At 41.2% G+C, this 17552-nt stretch overlaps 1 protein-coding gene across 1 annotated transcript; it reads right to left on the bottom strand.

Annotated features, from left to right (window-relative positions):
• Window positions 1–2064: 2064 nt before the first annotated feature.
• LOC109919994 (ganglioside GM2 activator) lies at window positions 2065–15190 on the bottom strand. Its single transcript, XM_020520021.2, has 4 exons — window positions 14867–15190; window positions 13421–13582; window positions 11719–11901; window positions 2065–5425 (listed from the first exon to the last, which is right to left on the bottom strand). The coding sequence occupies exons 1-4, from the start codon at window positions 14975–14977 to the stop codon at window positions 5270–5272; spliced, it is 612 nt and encodes a 203-aa protein (XP_020375610.1). The 5' UTR covers window positions 14978–15190; the 3' UTR covers window positions 2065–5269.
• Window positions 15191–17552: the final 2362 nt, after the last annotated feature.

Below are 17552 nucleotides of genomic sequence, written 5' to 3'. Positions count from 1 at the left end.
GGATGCTTTTTCCATCAGTGGACCACAGCTACCCAAATTAGCCAGAAAAACAAAATCTAGGTAATGTGACTGGATTCCTTGGAAGCTTTCATGGTATCAGCTTCTTCTCTTGGTGTACTCTGATTTTAATGGTTTGTTAAGTTAGCAATATGACTCTTTGACCTCACCTTTCATTCTGTCACTGCGATTGCATATGAATTACATGATTCCATTGCCTTAAAATTACACATCAAAAATGTTTCTCTTGCATAGCCTTCTTGGTTCACATGTCCCACAGGTTTTGTCTTATTTGCAAAGCCACAGCTAGCTGCACCAAGCTCAGCACTCCCATTATCCAATGTCTGTCTTCTCTGCCAGCTCCCTATGCTCAGCATGTCAATGTTAAGAATCACTTTTTCTTACCCACGGTATGTCACACTCCATTTCAGTGATGACTCCCCAAACACCTTCTCACCCTTAATTACCACTGCTGTCAAGGCTATTATTTGTTGCTTTATCCTTAGATAATCTTAAGGTGGCAATTGGGAAGGTACTCCTACAATAGTGTTCAGTAGAGGGCAGGGAAATCTACAGTGCCTTTGTTCTGTTCATCATAGCCTCATTTGTCAGAGTGCAAATTGACTGTGTTACCCATTAATTATGAGGGGAAAATTGAATTTTATGTATGATGAATTGTATGACCCCATTTATTCTAAATTGAGATAATTTCTGTTTCTATGTGTTTGTGAGATGGTGGAAGGGGATGGTAGGTGGGTGGCATGTGTAGCTTCACCATGATTGGTTGAGATGGACCTAAGAAAGCAAGCAGTCATTTACTAACCTTATCGTGTGGATAAATTATCAGTCCATTCCCAAGGCTGAAGCTAATGATTAAAAATGTTTCAAACTATTTTGAAGATATGACATGACAAAGGAGGAATTCTACTTCCCTTTAAGCATTGGAGAATCTTTCAAAATCTAAGATTTAAATGTGAGGTCTTAATAGGATGAGATGTGACTTTACCTGATTCTTGTCCTTTTTGTGACCTGTTCTATTAGTCAATTTGTTAAAGAAACACGATTGAACCTACACAAGACAGAGTCCAGAGGTTCCAAAAATCAGCTTACCAAGGCCTTCTCAAGGGAAATTAAGGATCAGCAATAAATGTCTTTGATGAGTGAAAGAATAAATGAAAATGCATGTGCCAGGTGTGGAGAGCAGATGTTGGCCATTTTGAACTTTGGGTGAGTAGACCAAGCTGTCCTTTAATGCTATGAGCAAGGATGGAAGTTGAATTCAATCCATGTTAAAATCCTGTATTAGTGAGTCCTTCTCCTGTCTCCTTTACTATGTCTGATAGAAATGCAAGTTATTTATAATCTGGAGCAACTTTCATGACTTCAGGGCATCACAAAGTACTTTACAGCCAATTACTTTTTTTTGAAGTTCAGTGACTATTGTAATTCAGTAAGAAAGGAAGCAAATGAAAGGGTGATCACATAATCTGCTCCACTAATGAACATTGACTGAGAAACCAGGGAAAGAAAACACCATGTACACTGAAATTCCAAAGTAAAAATACAAATTTCTTAGCAGGTCTGGTGGAGACCTGTGGACAGAAGAATGGAGTTAATTTATCAGGTCAGTGACCTTCCATCAAAACTCTTGTCAGATAAATTCATCACGTGTTCTTAGAAAAATGCTGCTTGTCAAGCTGAGGTTGAGTTTTGGTGCTGGTGGTGAGAACACTCATCAATTGTGCTGATAAAAGATCATTGATCGAAAATATTAACTCTGTTTCTTTCTCTCCACGTGTCGCCAGACCTGCTGAGTATTTCCAGCATTTTCTGTTAATAAGGAGACCTGCCTTGCTATTCGTTGAATGCCATGGAATCTATTAGCTCCCCCAAAAGAGTATGTGGAGCCTCAGTTTAACGTCTTGGCAGAAAGATAGCATGGCAAACAGTACATAGTTCCATCAGCATTGCATGGGAATGTCAACCTTCATTTTGCGCTTAGCCAGAAATAGAAAGAAACTATATATTGAGAAAATAATTTAGAAGACTTACAAAGGCAGACATGACTTTTATTTTTTGAAAACAAAGCATGTTTATTTGGTAATTTCATACAAATTTGACATTAAATTTTGCAAACAAAAACATTGCTTCAAATCCAGATTCTAATGCCCACTCGAGAAGTTAATGAGGAAAACAATTTAGCAAAGGATCCTGTTTCCATTTCCTTGTAAACTAAATGCAACGTGGTGCATTTTGATATCCATTATTATGTACTTAAGTACCATGTGACTGGAAAGAAAATGGAGTACAGCAGGTTCTCCTATAAAGTGTGTCCTGGCAACGCAAATTGGCTGTAACGTGATTGATGAATAGGGGAACAGTATTTCTAAAAAACGAACTTGTGTTGGCTATAACACAATTACATCGAGTATGGATTATATGTCATAAACCTCAAATATTCTATTACACAAAGAACTTATTAGGAAAATATGTAAAGTCTTAGTTTGAAGAGTTTGGGCTGAACATATTAAATGCATCAGCATTGTTTAAAAACGCGGCTCATTTAAAGAGAAGAATGGACTCCAATAGTAAATTGATGATATAAATAAAAAAGTACAGTTTAAAATAATGAGTGCTGTTAAAACATGCATCTTTGTGTATAGTATCTTTGCCTAGATTTTGTTACGTATTTAATATGTAAGAATTTTTGAACTTGCTCATGTAAATCATTTATACAGTACCAAAACGTGTCTGTGCAACAACCCACTCTTTTCCAGCACTATTTTGAATACAATGTTACTCAGGTTTATTAAGCATTTTAATCCTACAATTAACTTCAATGCCAATGGGCTACATCAGAAAGAAAGGTCAGATTCCTCTGCTTCACTTATCTGAAAATCTATCCAGAAGTCTGTGCTGATGGAATGTCAGGTCAGATCAGCATTTAAGTGGGGGAGGGAATTTTACTAAAAATTGTCCACATGTCAATTTCAGTGGAGTTTCATGGAGGGTTGCTGGTAGTGAGCTCTTATCTCTCACAATTTTGCACTGTTCACCTTTTTTGGATCATAGCACTCCAATAACTTTCCACTTATTTCAGGCAGGTGTTAAAGATTATATCTGAAATTGCTGACATGTCAATTTCAGGGGATTTCATGGAGGGTTGCTGGCTGGGAGCTCTATCTCTCACAATTTTGCACTGCTTACTTCTTTTGGATCATGCTTACTCTATCATGAAGTACTGATCGTTGCTGGGATTTCCAGTGGCAAAACTCTATTTAAAGCCCAGCTGTCACTTCATTGCAAATACAAGGTCAGATTCGTAAATGTATTGCCTGTTTGCAGCATCACCTGTCTGATAAACTGTCATTATAACTGCAGCTACAAGAATGAAACTACACAGGTGAGGAAGAATTTTGGAAAATATAATTGTTATGTGTGCTTTGTGCCCCTAACCCTGTTTTTCCCAGAGGCCCCATTATTTATATAGCGCAATTTTCTATAATGCGGTGTTGCACTGGAACACAACTGTCACGTTATAGCAGAACCCCTGCACTGAGTCCAGTTCTGGTCTCCCTGTTATAGGAAGGATATTTCAAGCTGGGGAAGGTTCAGAAGAGAATTACCAGGATATTGCTGGGTATGGAGGGTTTGAGTTATAAGGAAGGGCTGGATAGAGTCGGAGCATAGGAGGTTGAGAGGTGACCTTACAGAGGTTTATGTAATAATGAGGGGTCTAGATAAGGCAAATGACAAGTTTCTTTTACGTAGGGTGGGGATTTAAAGACCACAGGGTATATTTTTAAGGTGAGAGGAGAAAAGTTTTAAAAAAGACATAAGGGGCATTTTTGTTTTAAACTGAGTGGATCGTGAGTGGAATGAACTTCCAGAGGAAGTGGTGGATGTGGGTACAGTTACAACATTTAAAAGACATTTAGATAAGTACATGAATAAGAAATATTTGGAGGGATATGAGCCAAGCGCAGACAGATGGGATTAGTTTAGTTTGGGATTATGGACTGGTTTGGTTGTTTCCATGCTGTATGAGTCTTTGAATATTTCTGCTTTTCCCCAGAACAGAGGCCTGCCAGGCACAGACAAATGAATGCCCCTTTATAAGCTGAATCTGTATTCTCCTGGAATTCTGCTAGTGTTTAATTTAACACGAATCATAGAGAAAAAATGCATGTTAGCCTCAATCACATGAATAACCCTGCACATTCAGTCATGTTTAATTATTTGAGTGTCCACCCAGTCTTTAGTACACCAAAAATAACCTGCATCACGCAGTTTGATAAGTATATCCTGTGTGCTGTCATAAGTGATTGTCTAGGGTCTGGAATGCACTGACTGTGTGTGATAGAGCTTACAATCGCGATTTAGATAATTATATGAGGAGCAAATATTTTGCAGTGTGTCAGGTAAGGGTGGGGAGTGGCACTAATTGAGTTGCAGAGAGCCAGCATGAACACAATGGGCCAAATGGCTGCTTCCTGTGCTGTAACCATCCTGTGATAAGGAACACTGTTCCTGTGGGAAGGAGACTTGGTAAACAGACTTTAGATAATAGGGAAAAGAATCAGAGGGTTTTTTTTTAACTTGCGAATTATGATCGGGAATGCACTGCCTGTGAAAGGTGGTGGAAACAGATTCAGAAGTAACTTTCAAAAGAGGAATTGAGTGAAATATAAGGGAAAGAAATATAGGAAAAAGATAGGGTGTTTGGAAAACTCTTTCAAAAACCAACACAGGAATGGTGGGCCAAATGGTCTCTTTCATTGTCTGTATGATCCTACAAGCTAGATTGTTAATCAGTAGGGGAATCAAGTGTTATAGGGATAATGTGGGAAAGTGTATATGAGGAATGTTGGATCAGCCACGATCCTACTGAATAGGAGAACAGGGGAGAGGAGCCAAATTGCCTACTCCTGTTCCTTATGGTCTTACTCGGCTTTCTGTTTATTGCTTGGGTAAAGAGAACTCTCTATAACAATACGGAACTTTGTCTTTTGTAGCTGATTGTCAAGTGATGCATACACTTTAAAAAGCAGAAGCAAGTACCATAGTTCTGGTTCATGAGGCCAGAATGTCAGTTCCTGATTCAATTTAGAACTGAAACAAGTTGTTTACTGCTTCAAAAGAACTGTTGATATTAAAGAGAAGAAATACTGAGCACGTGACATTGATGACAGCTTACAGATAAAAAGCAATTTCTTATTCTGCCTCCAAGAAATTCAGCTTCTGGAAATAGTAGGTTAATAGTTGGATTTGTTCACTGTGACTTGAGAGAGAAGGTGCCTTTGAGACAAGCCAGCTCCTGCTCGTTTCTGGTAAGGACTCCCATAGCTTTGTAATTTCCGCTGGTCATCCAAGATGGCAGCTCTACAGGAGGGAGGTCGAAGTAAGTGTTTGGCATAGAGTACTTGCCCTAGGTACCAAACAAAAGAGAGCATTTTGGTGTGACAGGCAATTAAACAGGAAACATTTATCCATCTAATTGAAGCCACAAGTTTTTACGTTAGACATTAACTGACTGCTTTTATCGTAATACTCTACTTCCTTTTCTAGCCAACATCTTCCCCTTCATACCCAAGAGAATGCTTTATTGAAGTTCCATGTGTGTGTCCTCCTCCAAGTGCCCTTTGTTCATGTGTACTGTATCTGAATACTGTAGTAATAATAGATTATAATAGATTAAAAAATGTAGATAAATCTAATTTTAATTAAAGTATGCATTCAAACTACTTCCAGTGTAATTAAAATTATCAGCTAGTCCACTTTGACTACATATGCTTGTCTATCCCTCAGCTCTTGTTAAAAGCTAGTATGGAGAAGAGCACAGATGAGTTTGTGAGTGTATTTTTCTTGTATCTGAGAGATTGGTTGCATTTAGGGAAAACACTACAATAATAGTACTGGGACCAGGGTGATTTTCATTGTTCATGACACTTTGCCAAAATCCTTTGAGAGATTTCATCAAGAAGATGAAATATCCTTCTGTGCCTCAGTACCCTTAGAATCTGCTTTCCTAAAATACCTCCGCAGGCAACTTCTCTAATAGGAAAACATGCTCAACCACAGCCCTATAAAGAGTTTCATTGCTGTAGGATCAACTCAGAAAGGTTTGAATTTACTCTGATAATATGGATGTTTATGTATCTTAGCTACTATACCTGTGCCATATTTCCTCCTATTCAATCTACCATCCATTTTGACAGGTAGGTGCTTGTCGTGACTAACAATTTTAATATCCTCATCATGAATCTTCATAGGAATAATATCATTAACTGGCTTTTTTTAAAAGTCTACAACTGGTCCTTTTGCCTTGCTTTTGTTCAGTTAAAGAGAATTATTTTTGCACCATTTGACAAAGTTCTCTACCAAGCCCCTTATTTACTCCACTATTCCCAGTGACACCCACAAATACTGTACCGTTAACAAACTACAAGATTGTTATGTCATTGTATGCTGATTGACATCATTCGGATAGCAAGTGAAAAGTAAAGATGGCAGTACACAACCCGAAGGATAGCTAATGTTTGTTAACGTAGAGTCCAAGAAAATCTTGGAAACTAATACTAGCTGCATGTTATTTGACTGGTTGTGTTCATACCAGTCAACAAAGATCTGACTACAGTAATCTCATTTTCCACCTCATGGCCAATAGCTCTGGAGGCTTTGATAATGCATGTGAATATCTAAATACCACTTAAATGTTACAAGAGTTTCTAACTCAACCACCTTTTCAGGCAGAGAGTTCCAGACTCCAACATCCTCAGCGATAAAATGTCTCAACTCTTCTCTTGTCCTTCTGCCTCTTGCCTTACATTTATACCCTTTGGTTATTTACTCCACTGGAAGAAACAGCCTTCTGTCCACCTTGTCTCTCAATCTTAAACACCTCTATCTGGTCCCTTCTCAACTTTTGCTGCTCCAAGGTTAACAACCTCAGCCTGACCAATCTCTCCTCATAGCTCAGACCCTCTAGACCAGACAGCATCCTAGTAAATCTTTGCACCCTCTCTCGTGCAATTACATCCTTCCTATAATGTGGTGACCAGAAGTGCATGCAGTAGTCCAGATGTGGCCTAACCAGCATTTTAGACAGTTCCAGCATAACTCCCTTGCTGTTGTATTCTATGCCTCAATTAATAAAAATAAGTATTTATATGCCTTCTTAACTGTCTTATCTAGCTACGTTGTTAACTTTAGGGGATATGCACACCAAGGTTCCTCTGATCTTCGGTACTTTCCAGGGTCCTACCATTCATAGTGCAATCCCTTGCCTTATTACCTTCCCCAACTGCATTACTTCACACTTTTCCAGGTTGAATTCCATTTGCCATTGTTCTGCCCTCCTGACCAGTCCCTTGATATCCTCTTGCAGTTTATGGCTCTCCTCCTCAATATTTAACATCCAACTAATTTTCATGTCATCTGCAGACTTCTTTATCTTACCCAAATCATTAATGTATACAAACAAAAAAGACAGGTAGGTCTCCAGTAATGTGGCATGCAGAACCCCACTGGAAACAGACTTCTGGTCACAGAAATATCTCTCCACTATTACCCTTTGTTTTGCTGTCTCTCAGCCAATTTTGGATCTAATGTGCCACATTGCTTTGGATCCCATGGGCCCTTATTTTCTTGACCAGTGTGCCATGAGGGACCACATCAAATGCTTTACCCTCATTAATACTCCTGGTTACCTCAAAAAATTTCGATCAAATTTTTCTAACACAACCCTCCCTTAACAAATCAGTATCGAGTATTTGTAATTAATCCATGTGTCTCCAAGTACAGGTATAGACTGTCGCTAAGAATTGTTTGTAATAACTCCCCACCCAACCCACCCCAACCACCATTTGGCCAGCTGGCCTGTCATTTCCTGGTCTATCCCTTCCTCCCTTCTTTTAAGGATAGGATAACGTTAGCAGTCCTCTGGCACCTAATCCGTAACCAGACAGGATCTGAAAATTACTGCCAGAGTCCCTGCTATCTCCTCCCTTGCCGCACTCTTCTGTGAAGGTTTACAGATAAATGATCAGGTTGGAGATCCTTGCTGATTTTTCTGTATCCAGGTGGAAGAGGCGATTTGTGATATCCCTAGCTCTGCCCTGGATAAAACAAGTCAACTAGACACAAACTAAACAAAGACATTTCTAGTCACAATGTTTCAACCATTCAGCTTTCATCAGCTGAGCTGAAAAAAATAGATTAAATTCATAGCTAATCAAATTTAAAAAAGTTCCAGACTAAACATTCATGAAACAATACTGCCTTGAACTCAGACGTGATTTTGTCAGCAGGTTTGAAGGAAGCAATTCAATTAATATTATATTATGCAATATTTGTCACAGATGCATTGATACACTCATATAAAATTGTTACCTGTTATCTTAATGGTGTTAATCAGTTAAGAGAACAGGATTTTGTCTCTCTCTCAAAGAATTACTCTTGCCCTTTTTGTTTTAGGCTTGTCTTTCTGGTCGTAGACTATCCCATGTTTCACCTGATCATCCCAACACAACCTCCATTTTTGTTCACAGGATCCGGGCGTCGCTGGGTGGCCAGCATTTATTGCCTGTCCCTAGTTGTCCTCAAGATGGTGGTGAGCTGCCTTCTTGACTGCTGCGGTTCATGTGATATAGGTTCACCTATAATGCCATTAGGGAGGGATTTCCACGATTTTGACTTAGCAACAGTGAAGAAACAGCAATGTATTTACAAGTCAGGATGGTGAGTGGCTTGGAAGGGAAATTGAAGGTGATGCTTCCATAAATCTACCACCCTTGTCCTTCTAGATGGTATCGGCCATGAATTTGGAAGGTGCAGTCTGAGGAATTGGTGAATTTCTGCTGTGCATCATGTAGATAGTACACACTGTTGTTACTGAGCATCAGCAGTGGAGGGAGTGGATCTTTGTGGATGTAGTGCCAATCACGTGTGCTGCTTTGTCCTGGATGGTGTCAAAATTTCTTGAATGTTGTTGGAGTTGTCCATCCAGGCAAGTGGGAAGTATTCCATCACACTCCTGACGTGTGCCTTGTAAATGTGGATAGGTTTTGGGGATTCAGGTAGAAAAGTTACTCACTGCAGGATATTCTTAGTCTCTGAACTTCTCTTGTAGCTGGTTGTGATTTATGCATTTAAATGACTAGTCCAGTTCAGTTCTTTGTCAGTAGTAACCACCAAGGTATTGTTAGTGGGGATTTAGTGACGGTAATTATAATGACGTTGAATGCCAAGGGCCAGTGCTTAGATTGCCTGTTAGAATGATAGCACTGTGTAGTACAGAAACAGACCCTTCGGTCCAACTCATCCATGCCGACCAGATATCCTAAATTAATCTAGTCCCATTTGCCAGCATTTGGCCCATATCCCGCTAAACCCTTCCTATTCAGATATATATCGGGATGCCTTTTAAACGCTGTAATTGTATCAGCCTCCACCACTTCTCTGGAAACTCATTCCATAAACGCGTCACCTTCTGTGTGAAAAATGTTGCCCCTTAGGTCCCTTTTAAAGATTTAAGCTGAGAGGGAAAATCTATGTCCTCTAGTTTTGGATTCCCCGTTCCTGGGGAAAAGACTTTGGCTATTCACCCATCCATGCTCCTCATGATTTTATAAGGTCACCCCTCAGCCTCTGAAGTTCCTCTTGTTGGAGATGTTGCCTGGTACTTGTGTGGCACAAAAGTTACTTGCCACTTGTCTGCCCAAACCTGGATTTTGTCAAGGTCTTGCTGCATTTGGCCATGGACTGCTTCAATATCTGAGGAATAGCGAATGGTGCTGAACACTGTACAACCATTGGCGAATATCCCCACTTCTGTCCTTACGATGGATGGAAAGTCCTTGATTAAGCAGTTGAAGATGGTTAGGCCTCGGACACTACCCTGAGGAACTCCTGCAGAGATGTCCTGGAGCTGAGATGACTGACCTCCAACAACCACAACCAACTTCCTTTATGTCAGGTATGACTCCAACCAGGGCTGTGTTTGCTGTTGTTGTTGCCAGTGCCTTAGCTGATATTACCTGTTCTGTGCGGTTTCATTCATTTTTTTAAAGATGATTAACAATAGATACAACTGCTAGACCATTTCAGAGGGCAGGTAAGAGTCAACCACTTTGTGGTGGGTGCCCATGTAGGACCATGCATGGTGAAGACAGCAGCTTCCTTCCCTAAAAGGATATTCAGGAACCATATGGGATTTTAAAACAATTTTATTTCCAGATTTTACTGAATTCAGATTCCACCATCTGCTGTGTTGGGATTCAAACCCAGGTCCCCAGAACATTACCTGGATCTCCAGATTACTACTTCACTAACTGTACCGTTAAGACATTGCCTGCTTTTATATATGCAGTCATATTCTTTCTTGGTCTGTTTCCATCAACTTCTCCCAGGCAGTTTGAACTGCATTAACATATCCTATATTTCTGATAATGTCTAGAATTGTTACAATACAGAAGGCCATTCAGTCCTTTGCAAGATGAGCTCACCTAGTCCCTGCCCCCATGGAGAGCAGCAGGCCACTCAGCCCCTTGAACTTGCCTCACCATTCAATGAGATCATAGTTGATATGTTTGTGTTCTGAATTCCACATCCACAACTCCCTGTAACTCTGCTGTCTTAAAAATATTCAATGACAAAGTCTCACAACTCAGAAAAAAAAATCCCTTCCACATCTGCCATATCAAAATCACTCAGGATCTTATACACTTCCGTCAAGTCACCCCTCATTCTTCACCTTCTCATCAGTATACCAATCAACCGTATTCTCAATCTGCTCTGCCATCTCCAATGATGTGTGAATATATACCATCAGCTCTCTTTACTCCTGCACTCCTTTTGAATCATATCTTTACATTTCCTGTCCTCATTCCTCCTTCTGATTCACACCACTCTGCACTACATTCCATTGGCCTATCCTCGCAATTCACAATATTCTCCAAATTTTGTGTCATCCGCAAATATTGAAATTGTGCTAGAAATACCAACATCTAGCTCATTCATATAGATTAGGGAAAACAGTGGTCCTGATACAGACCTTTGGAGAATTGTATTATATTCGCCACCACTTGCTGTTTTCTGTCACTCAGGTAACATCACGCTCATGTTGCCAATGTCTTTGTAACTCCACAGGCTTCAATATTGCTGAAACTCTGATAAGTGGCACTTTATCAAAAACTCCTTGTGAACCACATCAATTGCATTGCCCTCATTCACTTCTTGCCTCGTTTAAAAACTCAGTCAAATTTGTTAAACACAATTTGCCCTTAACATCTGTGCTGGGTCTCCTTATTTAATTCACAGTTGCACACGTAACTGGTATTGTTTTCGAGATTAGTGTTTTTTAGAAGCTTCGCTTTGTCAAGGTTAGACTCAACAACCTGTATTTGTTGGATTTACCCTTGCATTCCTTTTGGAACAAGAGAGTAACATTTGCAATTATCCTCTAGCACCATCCTTGTGTATGGAAAGGGTTGCAAGATTATTGCCAGTGCCTCCCCAAATTCCATTCGCACTACCCTTGGTAGTCCCCAGATTCATCAGATTTGGTCTTGGTGACTTACAAACTTTAAATGTAGCCATCATTTCCAATCCCAAATCCCTCAAATTGTGTCGCAACAGCAACCATGTCAAGGATCACAGCTCCTGTATATGTAGTGCTCCTGCCAGGAGTTGTATTACTGCCTACTTTGTTTAGACTCTTACCGCTTTGAAAGGACAGTGACATGGGAGTCCATATGTATATAGTGGCTCCGGGCAGTCTTGTCCAGGTGGGATCACCTCGTTCAGTAGTTGGCAGACATCGTCATAAACACAACTTCCAATTTCTTCAATACATGGAATTTTCACCCAAACTCCAGCAACTTCCTTATGCAGTGTTACGTTAACCTATTAAACAACAGCAACTTGCATTTATATAGCATCCTTTAACAAGTAAAACGTTTCAATGACAGTGGTTATCAAATTTGACACCAAGCCCACGTAAGCGATTGGTGGAAAAAAGTCGAGGATAGATGAGGAAAGAAATCTTTCATCCAGAAGGTGATGGGGTCCAGCACCTACTGCCTCAAATGGGTAGTAAAGGCAGAATCATTCAACTCGCTTAAAAGCTACCCCGATAGGCACCTCAGGTGCTGAAAAGTGGGATTAGGCAGGCTGGCTCACTTTAATGCTGGCACAAACATAATGGGCCAAATGGCCTCTTTGCTGTCAATATTTGATGAATTTTTGATAAGGAGATATTAGAGTGGTTGCTCAAAAGCTTACTAAGAGAGTTGTTTTTTTTACAGAACATCTTTTATCTCACATGCCTTTTCTATTTTCTGATTTATTTTCTTCCCCACATCCTGACTATTGATAGGAGCTTGTATCTAATTCCCACTGGCTTGTTTTTCCTTTGCAGTCATTCTACTCTACCCACACAGATCCTACGCCTTCCGACTCTATATTAATTCTTATAAGGCAGCACGGTGGCTGAGTGGTTAGCGCTGCTATGTCACCAGGGACCCGGGTTTGATTCCACCCTCGAGCGACTGTGGAAACTCCACACAGACATTCTCCCTGTGTCTGCATGGGTTTCCTCCGGGTGCTCCGGTTTCCTCCCACAGTCCAAAGATGTGTAGGTTAGGTGGATTGGCCATGCTCAATTGCCCATAGTGTTCAGGGTGTGCAGGCCAGGTGGGTTAGCCATGGGAAATGCAGGGTTATAGGGGTAGGGTTGGTCTGGGTGGGATGCTGCTCGGAATGTCTGTGTGGACTTGATGGCCTGCTTTCACACTGTCGAGTTTCTACAGCGATTCTCTGAAAAGCTTAGGAAGAGAGTTCCAATGTTAAAGATCTAGGTAACTGAAGCAATAAAAAACATGGATGAAAAACAGGTCAGATTTGGAGGAGTATGGATATCTCAGAAGTGTAAGGCTGGGTAGGTAGACACGGGGCCAGGGATGTCAAGGGCATGGAAGGCTTTGAAAAATGAAGGTAAAACTGTGAATGCTGGAAATCTGAAACAAAAAACAGAAACTCAGCAGGTCTGGCAGCACCTGTGGAGAGAAAGCAGAGCTAATGTTTCTGAAGAAGGGTCACCGGACCTGAAATGCCAACTCTGCTTTCTCTCCACAGATGCTGCCAGAGCTGTTGACTTTCTCCAGCAATTTCTATTTTTGTGTGTGAAGAAATGAAGGTATTGGTGGATTAGGAGCTGATGTATTTCAGCAATCTCTGGGGTGATTGGGAGACAGGACTCAGTCCAAATTAAAATATGGGCAGCAGAAGTTTGAATCAGGTTTATCAAAGTTGCAAGGTGGCAGGAGAACATTGAAATTATCGAGGGTCAAAGGCAAGAAAGCCATCGATGAGGGTACTGCTGAGGAAACAGGAAGCTGTTGTGAGATGTAGGATTGATTCTTACCGTTAAAGGCGCTGTAAGATTAACAGCAGTGAAACCTGCAGCACTGGCCTGTAGGTCACCGGGAATAGAGATTGGATCTGGTTGGATTGAAAGACTCTTGAGGACAGCAGGTTCCTTCTCACCCCCACAATTAGCCCAAGAAAAAGTACCTTGACTTAGAATCTGAAAAAGAGGGCATAGTGCAAGTCTGTGAGAAGAGAACAGATATCTGTCACCTTTGAATGCAATCACTGCAAAGGGTAACAAAAGGCATTTTCAGTCTTTTTTTTAATCTTAATCACTATATCCAAATCATCAGCACTACTCTGGACTTCAATGCCAGAGCTCTCAGTCATGAGAAGGGTTATTGTCTCTCTGACAGTTCTCATTCCCGTCCCTCTGATTATGGTGCACGCTCAGCACTGGTCCTTCCTAAGTTCAAAGTACCGACCTTCCGACGGCACAGGGCTCCCTAGGTGTTGACCCCGATGTACAGCGATCCATTAATACTTTAGAGAATTCATAGAATCCCTACAGTGTGGAAACAGGCCCTTCGGCCCAACAAGTCCACACCGAACCTCAGAGCATCCCACCCAGACCCATCCCCCTATAACCCACCTAATCTACACCTCCCTGAATACTACGGGCAATTTAGCATGGCCAATCCACCTAACCTGCACATCTTTGGACTGTGGGAGGAAACCCACGCAGACACGGGGAGAACGTGCAAACTCCACACAGACAGTCGCCTGAGGCTGGAATTGAACCCGGGTCCCTGGCGCTGTGAGGCAGCAGTGCTAACCACTGTGCCGTCCAAATACTTTCTCCGACAGTGCAGTGAACTGTCAAGTTTTGGCTGTGACAGTGCCAAGCTCCCTCAGTACTGACCCTTTAACAGTTCAGGACTCCCTCGGCACTACCCTTCTCTCAGTGCAGGGCTCCTTCAGCATTACATGACTTCCAGATCAGTGCTGGCTGGTGGACAATGCAAAATCCCAAACACACATCTCCATTGTGCTTGCTGACTTAAATTGGCTCCTAGTCTGGCAGTGGCTCAGTGTTAAAATCCTTATCCCAGTTTTTGAAATCCTCCATGGCCTTATCCCTCCCCATCTCTGTAACCTCCTGCAACAATCCTAGGTCTCTCTGCTCCACTAAATCGGCCTCTTGAGCCTTCCGACTTTAATCACTCCACCACTGCCTTAAATTCCATAATTCTCTTCCTAAACATATTTGCCCATTCTCCACCTTTCAGGTGTTCCTGAAATCTTGTATCTTTAACTAAGCTTTCAGTCACCTGCCCTGATATCTAATGTGGCTCAGTGTAAAATTGCATCTGATAAATCTCCTCAGAGGTGTCTTGGGACAGCTTATGATATACATACAGGTGCCACACAAATGTAAGTTGTCCTAAAACAGCAATCTGCAGCAACTGTACTTAATCACAGAAACATGAAAGGGACCTACCAGCTTCAGCTTTTTATTGTGTAACGTCCGAATGTAGAACGTATCCCCATTATCCACTTGATATGCAGAGACAGATCCTAAATAAACGAGGAATACAAAAATAACCTTCATCGCACTGATCCCTGTGTAAAGATTCCTGGGGAAGAAATGTAGAAAGAGAAAGTGGAATGCTATCACCAAAGGTGAAAGAAAAGCCAGGGATACGCCTGCAGACACTGTGTAAGCGGGTCTGTGCAAACACTAACATTAAAAGCTGAATAAAACATTCATTCTGCCTGCCGACTCAAGTCAGGAAACAGTTGCAAATAACCACAAACAAGGATTATAAAGAGAGCTGCAGGATGCACCCCTTCGGCATCAAGTTCTAGTTCAGATACACTCTTTCACCCTCTGTGGGCTGGAGGGCTACACTTCAAAAATGGGCAAAGCACTGGCTTGAGCATTCTGTGCAAGCGTAGCCACTGTACAGTAGAAGTATCAGCACAGAAGGAAGGCATTTGCTCCAACAAATCTGTAATGGCTTTTGTGAAGGGCATGCCGATTTAGTTCCACTGCCCGGCTCGTTCCCCCATATTCTTGCAACATTTGTCCGTTTTATATTCATTCATGGGATGTGGGTGTCAGTAGCTTGCCCAGCGTTTATTGCCCATTCCCTATTTGGGAAGAGTCAACCACATTGCAGTGGGTCTGCAGTCACATGTAGGCCAGACCAGGTAAGGGCAGCAGATTTCCTTCGCTAAAGGACATTAGTGAACCAGATAACTCCACAGAGTTAGGTATTCTGTCACCAAGTCACCTTTCATTTACACATGCATTGTACTTGACACTGGTCCAAGTTCCTCAAAGCTAGCTCTTAGAATGAGCCAAATCTCTGACACTCCTGTTTATATCTGTCAGCCAGGGCTCCCTTTTTGGACCAGGTTAACAACCCAAATCTGGGAACTCATTTTTTATGATGTCCACCTGGCTGGCTTCATTACAATCACTACAATTATCATTAGACTGTTATTTCCAGATTATTATTGAATTCAAATTCCACCATCTGTCATGGCGGGATTCAAACCCAGGTGCCCAAAACATTAGCTGGGTCTCTAGATTAATAGTCTAGCGATAATACCACAAGGCCATCATCTACCCAATTCCCTTTTAAGGACCTTACTAAATCTGTACCCAACATCCTATTAGGCAGTGCCTTCCAAATCCTAATCACTCAGGAAATAATAGAATGGTCACTGCACAGAAGGAGATCATTCAGCTGGTTGAATCTGTGTTGGCTCTCTGAAAGAACAATTCACCTCAACCTACATAGACCATGGACTTCTCCTGGAATTTTTGCATGTTTTTCCTTTGTAGGTAATAATCCAGGATACCTTTTGAATGGACTGTTTGCACCTGCTTCCACCACACTATCAAACAGTGCATACCAAATCATAACCACTCACTGTGTGAAAATGTTTTTCTTCAGGTCAACATTGCCTCTTTTATTCATTTTCTTGAATGTATGCCCTCTGGCACTTCATCCTTCCATCACTGGGAAAAATTTCTCCCTGTCTAATATATCCATACGCTAAATCTTTTTGACTGCTTCTATCAGATCTCCTCTCAAAATTTTCTTCCCTTACGGGAACAGTCCTAGTTTCTCTCCTCTGTCTATGTAACTGAAGTTCCTCATCCCTGAAATTATCCTCATGAATCATTTCTGCACAATCTCCAGCATGTTAGCATCATTTATGAAGTGTGGTGCCCAGAACTGAGTAATTCTACAACTGAGGAGACAGTGGTAAAGGGATATTATCACTGGGCCAATAATCTGCAGGTCCAGGTAATGTTCTGCAAACACAATCAAATTGTACCATGGTAGTTGACATTTATTTAGTGAATTTAAATTCTATGATAAAATAAAGTCAGTCTGAGCAATGGTGACCGTGATAATCATCATCAATTGTTGCAAAATCCCATCTGGTTCACTAACATCCTTTAGGGAAGGAAATCTACTGTCCTTACCTGGTCTGGTCTCCATGTGATCCCTGATCAACAGCAATGTGGCTGACTCTGAACTGCCCACCAAAATGGCCTAGCAAGCCACTCAGTTCAAAGTTAATTCGAAATGGCAACAAATACTGGCCCAATCAGCAATGCCCATATCCCACGAAAGAATTACAAAAAAAGCTGAGGCCGAGCCTATGTTTTATGAAAGTTTAACATTGCTTTTGCACTCTGTGCCTCTGTTACTAAGGCCTGGGATATTGTTTGGTATATTAATCAATCTCTCAATCTTTTTTTAATTTAACCCCTAAAATAAAGATGGAAGAGATTGGAAGCACAACAGAAATTGTTGGAGAATCTGAGCAGGTGTGGCAGCATCCGTGGAAAGAAAGCAGAGTTAATGTTTTGAGCCCAAATGAAGAAGGGTTACAGATGCCTCCAGACCTGCCAAGTTTCTCCAGCAGTTTGTGCTTTGTGTGTTTCTCAACCTTTCTTTAAAGCTTTAAAGAATTTTGCACATATACACCCTCACCCCTCTCCTCCTGCATGTCTCTTTAGAATTGTGTTCTTTGTTCGATAATGTCTCTCTGACCCACACCAATCACTTTACACTTCTCTGTTTCAAACTGCAACTACCAATTGTTTAACCATTTCACCAATCTGTCTGTCCTTATGAAGTTCTACACTAAACTTCTCACAG

Source organism: Rhincodon typus, chromosome 28 (genome assembly GCF_021869965.1).
Source record: "Rhincodon typus isolate 14 chromosome 28, sRhiTyp1.1, whole genome shotgun sequence".
In the NCBI taxonomy this organism is placed as follows: domain Eukaryota; kingdom Metazoa; phylum Chordata; class Chondrichthyes; order Orectolobiformes; family Rhincodontidae; genus Rhincodon; species Rhincodon typus.
Note: the sequence above shows the minus strand (reverse complement) of the source record. Positions and strands in the feature narration are given on the sequence as shown.

Bases quoted from the DNA above. Each gene is read 5' to 3' on its own strand.
- LOC109919994 (XM_020520021.2), bottom strand. From the start codon at position 14,977: ATGAAGGTTATTTTTGTATTCCTCGTTTATTTAGGATCTGTCTCTGCA. The intron at 11,902-13,420 runs GTAAGAATCAAT...GTTGTTTAATAG, and splicing joins ATCTTACAGCGCCTTTAACG to GTTAACGTAACACTGCATAA. The intron at 5,426-11,718 runs GTAAGAGTCTAA...TTTGGTACCTAG, and splicing joins GTCACTGTCCTTTCAAAGCG to GGCAAGTACTCTATGCCAAA.